Here is a 7,934-nt window from a genome sequence, read left to right on the forward strand (position 1 = left end):
TCCTCTCCTTCCCTGTGGGTGACCCTCTGACCCTCCCCTCCCACTCTCTCCGCCCCTTCCTGTGCCCTCTTCTGCATCCCTTTATGCCTAGGGGGCAGAGAAGCACCTCTGGGCCTCTCTGCTTCTCCCCCTGTGCTCCTCTCCCTCCCTGTGGGTGACCCTCTGACCCTCCCCTCCCACTCCCTCCGCCCCTTCCTGTGCCCTCTCCTGCATCCCCTAGGGGCAGAGCAGCACCTCAGGCCTTCTCTGCTCCTCCCCCTGTGCTCCTCTCCCTCCCTGTGGGTGACCCTCTGACCCTCCCCTCCCACTCTCTCCGCCCCTTCCTGTGCCCTCTCCTGCATCCCCTAGGGGGCAGAGCAGCACCTCACGCCTTCTCTGCTCCTCCCCCTGTGCTCCTCTCCCTCCCTCCCTGTGGGTGACCCTCTGACCCTCCCCTCCCCCTTTCTCCGCCCCTTCCTGTGCCCTCTCCTGCATCCCTTTATCCCTAGGGGGCAGAGAAGCACCTCTAGGCCTCTCTGCTCCACCCCCTGTGCTCCTCTCCCTCCCTGTGGGTGACCCTCTGACCCTCCCCTCCCACTCTCTCCGCCCCTTCCTGTGCCTTGACCTGCATCCCTTCATCCCTAGGGGCAGAGCAGGCTCCTCCCTTTCTGTCTTTGGGAAACCTGGAGGCAGGGTGTGTCTGAGGGTCTCCTGAGAGAGGTAGGCCTCATTTCTGATCCTTCTCCATCCTCTAAGTGGGAGGGCCAAGGGTCTGGGGTGTGGGGGGGCAGGGCCCCAGAAGGAGCTTCCGGAGGCACTGAAGCCACTATGGCTGCGTTTCCTCAGGGGTCTGAGTGCGAGGTGCTGCCTCGGGCCTCTTCGGCCTGCTGAGGCCTTTACTACTTGGCCCTGGGGGCCTTTGTCCAATCAGAAATGGGGAGGGGTGGTTTCTGCAGGGCATTCAATAGGGGATGATTTAATATAATATGACATATTATGTGATTATTATTTTATTTCATTGTTATATAAATGATACTTCATGAAGGGCTGAGGGTTCTGCATTTAGGTGAATTATGGAAAAATAGGTGGAAATGTTATTTATTGATGAATGAGGAAGTAGGTAAAGAGACCCCCTGATTTCCCTAGGGCTTGGCTTGAGAGAGGTGGCCCACCACTGAGGTAGGTGACCCTGTGTGTATTGCTGGCCAGGAGGGGAGGCCCTAGCTGCTGCCTGGGGGCTCACTCCTCCCCTCAGCCACCTATTCCCATTGACTTCCTGCCAAGAGCCCCCTAAAATGGCCGTGTACTGCTGGGCCCTTAGACTGCACAAAGGGTCTTTTTTTTTTTTTTTTGGCAATTGGGATTAAGTGACTTGCCCAGGGTCACACAGCTAGTAAATGTCAAGCTTTTGGTGTGAGGTGCGATTTGAACTCAGGTGCTTCCTGACTTCAAGGCCGGTGCTCTATCCACTGCACCACCTAGCTGCACCTCTACAAAGAGTCCTGCAGAGAGTCCATCCGTCCAGGACTAGGGCAGAAAGAGACAGGCTGATCGTCCTCCCCCAGACCTCAACCCTCCTTCCTCTCAATGTGCCCAGTCAACGGCAGACAGAACATTGAAGTGAGAATCAGGAAATCTGGGTTCTGGCCCCAGTCCTGCAATGAATGAACTTTATGAGATCAAGGATAGCATTTAGCCTCTCAGAGCCTCAGTTTCCCCTTCTAGAAAATGAATTGGTAGGACTCGGTGATCTCTAACTGACCGAAGTGGAACCTTAGAGCCCAAAGAATTCATGCCTCAGCACTTGCCTTAATGGACATCTGGGAGCTGAACATTTGGACTCAGTCACGCCTTCTGAGGACATCGGTTTTCTCTTCCCTCAGGCGAGGGCAGGTGGTATCCCCCAGCATCATGTAAGCTCCCTGAAGGCCAGGACGGTTTTGTTCTTCTCTTTGGCTCCCCAGGACCTACCTCGCCCAGTGCCTGGCACAGAGTAGGAACCGTCTACGTGCGGATTTTGCAGTCGGCAAGGAGAGTGTGCGCTCGTGGCCGTGGGCCCCTCTGTGCTCTCTCAGGCTGGGAACCACCCTAGGGCAGGGGAGGTCCCTCTTGTGGCTCTCTTGGCTTGGCAGAAATGCCACTCATTTATACCCGTGTCTGTTTTTGTTCCAGGTTTGTCCAAGACAAAGACTTAGCTGGCAGAAGACTCCAAAGGCAAGTTACCCCTACCAGTGAAAGCCCAGATGCGGTGGGTGGCAAGACCCCTGGGGGCCAGGGCCCCTGGTGTCTGTAGCCACTCAGCGTACTGTCCTGCCCAGGCCTTCCTCCTCTCCCTCACTCCCCTAGAGAGCTCTCTGTTTTGTAGGGAGGCCCTGGGGACAGTCCCAGTCTGAGCCCAGCTCCTGTCCTTGCCCCAGAGGCAGGGGCTTCTATCTCAGCCTCTCTGCCCAGCCCTGCCCCTGCTCAGTGGCCTCTGGAGGGGCTCAGTCAGCATCTGAGGATTCTCAGTGAAGGGCCCAGATGAAAGGGGTGCGGCCTTTCTCCAGAGAGGGAGGGTCTCCCTGATCACTGGGCCCTGGCAGGCCTTCTTAGCCATTTTTGGGCCTCGTACCCCAGGGCCAGTCTGGCGAGGCCCAAGACTCCCCTCTCAGGATCATCTTGGTTTTCACTCAAAGAGGAAGGAAATGCTAACTTGCACTTAGGAGTTAGATCCCAAAGTGTCAAGTTAGGGAGCCTTGCTTTCAGCCTCCCCTTTGGAAAGCTTTCAGGTCTTTCTGTTCCTGTGGACTGAACCATCACAAAACCCAGGGGAAGGAGGAAGGGAAGGAAAGCAGCCTTTCTTCCCACCTACAGGGGGCCAAGCACTATGCTAAAGTCCTTTAGAAGTCGCTCATTTGAGCTTCACCACAGCCCTGGGAGGCAGGTTCTGTTCTTACCCCCATTTTACAGTTGAGCAAACTGAGGCAGACAGGTGACACGGCTTGCCCTGGGTCCCACGGCTGGCAAGTGCCTGAGGCCGGCTCTGAACTCATAGCTGTGTTAAATGCTGGTGTTTTGGAAGGAAGAGATGTTGTGTTTAACCAAGCAGTGACAAAATGGCCCTGCCCATCCTTCTGCACATTTTCTTTCCCCAGCTGGACATTTAAATGAAATGTGCTCTTTTTTTTGTCAGGTGATAACCCACCATTCCCCCTTCACTCCCCTAATGGAAACACCGGCTTGTACAGACCTATAGGATTGCACACACCGTGTAAACCTGCTGTCTGACCACGTGCACTTAAGTTAATTTCGATGAAGAAATAGACTGTTTCCCCCATTTGTTATCACCCCCATCCATCGCCCCATTTCTGAGTACAAGCCCTCCCTTATGATAAATCAGTCTGGCCTCAAAGCCCCAATCCACATGTTGGCAAGTCAGGCCTTGGGCAAGCTACCACCTTTCAGGAGGCCCCAGGCCAGGGGCCTCAACCTCCAATAGAAAAGGTTCCCTGAGGGCCAAATTGACTTAGAAAGGCAGAAATGAGCATCATCTACTTTGAAGTTTGTTGTTTATTCTGCTCAGCATTTCCCAATTCCATTTGAATCTGCTTTGGGCTTGCCCCACCTCAGGGGACTGTTCGACCTCTGCTCTAAGCAAATCTCTAAGACTCTAAGTCCACAGAACGTACCCGCCTCCAGACGGAGGAGTAAGGGGGAGTTTTCTCCCCTGGACAAGGACATCACAGCCCAGCCTGCCTGGAGAGCTTCCATTGCTTTATCGGAAAACTGCCTCTTCGTCTCCTTTGGCCTCTCTTCTAGGAGACCAGGTCTTTCCTGCCCTCCTCCACCCCATGACAATGAAGGCTGAGTAGCTTCATCCACTGAAGGCCCCGCCCCAGCCCCATGCCTCCGCTTTCAGTAGGAGAAAAGCTGGGGGGCTGGGGAGGGGGGCTCCCAGGGTAGGCTTTCTCCCCACCTCCTCCTGCCTTGCTCCAGAGAAAGCATGGTTACCCCCACCCAGCTGTGACGGCTAAGGTTTCCCTTACAGTGAAGGGGGTGGAAGAAATGTTGTTTGAAAAGGTCAAGGATAGAGGAGAGCTGGTAGTCCACAGAGCAGGGCTTCCACAAGAGCAGCAGCGATGGCCCACGTGATGGCCTAGAAGGGTTGGAGTAACGTGGAAATAGAGGAAGAGGAGGAGGAGGAAGCAGCAGTAGGCTGGCCTTTCCACCCAGGGCTGGGAGAATGGCTGGCCGAAACCAGGGAGCCAGGGCAACGGGGGGGATAGCCAGACCCAAACCAAGAGGAGATTTGTGGAGAGGACAGGGGACCCCATTCAGGCCTTAGTGTCAGCTGCTTTGATGGTCCTGGTACAGAGCTGAAGTCAGGTCGGGGAATGAGAATTGGGGAGCGGGGAAAGAACAAACAAAGGAGAGAGAGGAGATGTGGCCTTTGCCAGACCTGGCTCTTCCTTTCAGGTGACCTCCTCAGTCTGGTTTCTCCCATCCTCCCTCTCCCTCCTTCCAATGTCCCTCTGCACCAGTATAGATACACTCGCCTCTCGTGACCTTATGTGCCTGCTGTCCTTCCCAAGGTCCTGCAGCAAGGCAGCAAGAGAAGCTGCCTTCCAGTGACCGAAAATAATTACCCGTTCTCAGATGCCTAAGAAAAAGGAGGATGTGGCTGTGAGGAAATCGGCACGCCTTATGATGAAGCAGAAGAAGCAGGCCAAGGAGCAGGTGGTCAAAGAGGAGCCTGAGATGAGAGTTGAGGCCACGCAGGAAGCAAATGTTCAGAAGAAGAAGTCGACCAGTGGGGAGGTAAAAGCCATGTGCAGCCCTGCAGGGAGCGGTGGTAGCAAGATTGTTTCCCCTGTCCAGACCGGCCCCAGTGGTCAGATTGCCTCCCAAGTCCAGGCCAGCTCTAGTGGTCAGATCGCCTCCGATGTCCAGACTGGCCCCAGCACCCAGATCGCCTCCAGTGTCCAGACTGGTTCCAGTGTCCGGATTGCCTCCCGTGGCCGGCCCAGACTCCGCGTCCTGACCGGCTCCCGCCTCTCTCTAGCCTACCGACGCCAGACCAGCCCCACTGACCAGATTGTTCTTCACAGCCAGACCAGTCCCTCAGAAGAGAGCAGCCCCCGTGGCCGTGGCCGTGGCCGTGGCCGTGGCCGCGGCCGCGGCCGCAGCGTCACCGTTTCCCCTGGCCGAAGCCTCACTGGTTCCTGTAGCCGAGGCTGCCCCCGTGGTCGAGGCCGGCCCCGTGGCCAAGGCCGCCCCCGTAGCCGAGGTCGCCCACGTGGCCGAGGCCGCCCCCGTGGTCTAGCCACCTCCCACAGCCAAGCCAGCCCCTATGGCCAAGCCGGCCCCCACGGCCAAGTAGGCCCCCACGACGAAGCCGGCCCCTACACCCAAATCAGCCCCCATGGCCAAGGCAGCCCCCACGGCCAAGCCGGGCCATACGACCAAGCTGGTCCCTATGACCAAGCCGGGCCCTATGCCCAAGCCATGCCCTATGACCAAGCTGGTCCCCACTCAGCTCAACCACCTGTGAAGCTCCCACGAGGCAAGAAAGGGATGAAGAAGTATGACCAGAGAGGCAGGCTGAATCTGAATGGAGAAGACCTCTGTGACTGCCTGGAGAGAGAGTGCGTGGGCTGCTTCTATCCATGCCCCAAGTGCAAGTCCACCAAGTGTGGGCCCACCTGCCGCCGCAACCGGAAGTGGATTTATGAGGCCATTACCAACGAGGGCGGAGATGTGGTCAGCACCTTCCCATTTCCCCATGCTAAGTAAGGGCCTGAGCTCCACGTGGCTGTGTGTCTCTGTGTGTGTGTCTCGTGTGTCTCTGTATGTCTCTGTGTCTCTGTGTGCCTCTGTTCCTGGCTCAGCATCCCTGCCTGGAGAGGAAGCTTGGCTGGCAATCCTGACTCCTGTGGCTCCCCAGCAGTATTGCCATGAGCACCACGGGAGCCTGCCCTCCCTCTTCTCCCAAATGCCTTCACTCTGAGCCCAGGCGTAGGTAAAAATGCAGGTGAAAACCAAGAGGGCTTCCACCCATAGGAGACCCCAAGCGGCCATCTTGCCTGAGATTTCCTGCCGACGTCCCTCCTAAAGCTGACTCTTTTGGAACTTGAGAATTTCCTTCCACGGAAGGTGGAATGTGGTTCCTGCCCTGCCCCCCTTCCAGCTGCAGCCATCCCTAGAGCCAGGCCAGATTTCTCCAGGTTCCTAAAACTCTTTCCTGTTTCACTTAGTGCTAGATATACAAACAGGAAAAGAAGAAAGACAAAAGTGATCTTTCTCCCATTTGTCATGTGTTTGTTGTCACGTCTAGATGGTCATGTAGGTGTCTGTCCTATGTTGTGTCTGTGATGTTTTCTATATGGTATCTGCGATTGTAGAGTTGGACTTTCTGACAACTACCACTTGCCTAACGGCTTTTTGGCTCTCATCTTGTTGCAGGTATTAAAGGAGTCTGGATTCTCCTGGGACTCTTCTCAGAGTCTCCCTTCTGCAGTTTATGAAGTGGAAAAAAATATATATATACATATATATTTAAGATAGTTTTGAGATTCCACAACAGAAGAATATATATTGTTAAAGTGAAAGCAGATAAAAAGAATAAAAAAAGTTTGTGAAGTTAATTTATCGTTGCCTTCATTTCAGAACAACAGGGAGGGAGTAGGCTGCACCCTCTCTGTGCCAGGCACTGTGCTAATCGTTGGGGACCCATGGGCAAAGCTCAAGCAGTCCCTGCCCTCAAGGAGTTTTCTTTCAGCCCACGTAGGCACCTGGCAGATGGAGAAGGGCGCTCCAACAGTGGTCCTCTGGAGAGGCCTCTCCTGTGGCCCAGCATGCCCAGCTACACCTCTCTGGTTATTCCCCTGAAACAGTGTTAGAGACTGCTAGGCTCTCACTTCCTCCCCAAGGCCGACACAGACACAGACACAACACACACACACACACACACACACAGAGAGAGAAAGGGGGGTGAGGGAGAAGAAGGGGAACAGCAAAGATCCATGGGGATGCACAAGAGGGACAGAGAGGGAAGGGGCTTGGTGAGCTGGCCAGAGTCCACGCAGGACCAAAACAGGGTGGGTAAGGGCCTGAAGCTCTGTCTTGGGCAGATGGGGACAGTGACCCCGGAGAAAGGTGAAGCATTGTGACCTGCTCACCCTCTTCCAGGGGAGGGTGGGCAGCTCTCATTGGAGGGCTGGCTTGTGGGAGAAGAATGACCCTTGTTTCCTTTGGCCCAGGGAGTCAAGCAGGCGGGATGGCTGGAAATTGCAGGGGGGAATTTGGCCTCCATGGGAGTGGAAGGGGTGGTCCCTGGAACTGGCTAGTTCCTGCACACTGGAAGTTTTCAAGCCGGGTGGGATGCATGATGCATGCTTCTAGCCAATTTACCTTTAAGGCAGAAACACTGCTCACTTACACCCTTTCCTCGATGACTAAACACTGAAACCTCTCCACACGTGCAATCCAGCTTTATTAGTGAAATAGAGCAAACCATATGAAGAACAGCCAAGTCTCAGAAGGAACCATTAGCCTGCTTCCTAGAAGTCACAGTAAGTGTCTTTTCCACGGGTGGTCATGGCAAGGTACCCTCTGCCCAAACAGAGGCCATGTGTCTCCCCCGAAGTGGGGGGCCAGCAAGTCTCCCTACATCTGCCCAGCCCACAAGCAAACACTGGCTGCTCAAAGCTCGGGTGTGTCTCAGATTGGCCCTGGCAGCAGGCTGCTGGCTGGGGCCTCCAGGGCCTTCGCCTTGTGCTGTCCACGCGTGCTCTCCTTTGTTCACTACATACATCACTGGAGTGGTCGTTCGACACGTAAGATGATGATAAAGTATTATATTTATCAGGTTTTTTTCTTCCTTTGGTGGTCCGTCCTCTCCGAGGGTCTGCATGCACTTACCAACTGATGTGTCGTCTTCTGGATCCTAACACACAAACAATTATCTTCTACTGAAA

At 55.1% G+C, this 7,934-nt stretch overlaps 1 protein-coding gene across 2 annotated transcripts; it reads left to right on the plus strand.

The window, feature by feature from the left end:
* The first annotated feature begins 429 nt into the window (after positions 1-429).
* Positions 430-6,587, plus strand: LOC110203808 (uncharacterized). Of its 2 annotated transcripts, XM_020980246.2 has the most exons (4): positions 430-699; positions 2,152-2,193; positions 4,615-5,747; positions 6,421-6,587. In XM_020980246.2, the coding sequence occupies exons 3-4, from the start codon at positions 4,615-4,617 to the stop codon at positions 6,425-6,427; spliced, it is 1,140 nt and encodes a 379-aa protein (XP_020835905.1). In that variant the 5' UTR covers positions 430-699; positions 2,152-2,193; the 3' UTR covers positions 6,428-6,587. The 2 variants fall into 2 exon arrangements, with proteins under 2 accessions (XP_020835905.1, XP_078006745.1); XM_078150619.1 differs by lacking the exons at positions 430-699; positions 2,152-2,193 and adding an exon at positions 3,147-3,785.
* The last annotated feature ends 1,347 nt before the right edge of the window (positions 6,588-7,934 follow it).

The sequence above is a fragment of the Phascolarctos cinereus genome, unplaced genomic scaffold, assembly GCF_003287225.1.
Source record: "Phascolarctos cinereus isolate Bilbo 61053 unplaced genomic scaffold, phaCin_HiC Scaffold_14;HRSCAF=489, whole genome shotgun sequence".
Taxonomy (NCBI): domain Eukaryota; kingdom Metazoa; phylum Chordata; class Mammalia; order Diprotodontia; family Phascolarctidae; genus Phascolarctos; species Phascolarctos cinereus.

Bases quoted from the DNA above. Each gene is read 5' to 3' on its own strand.
- LOC110203808 (XM_020980246.2), top strand. From the start codon at position 4,615: ATGCCTAAGAAAAAGGAGGATGTGGCTGTGAGGAAATCGGCACGCCTT.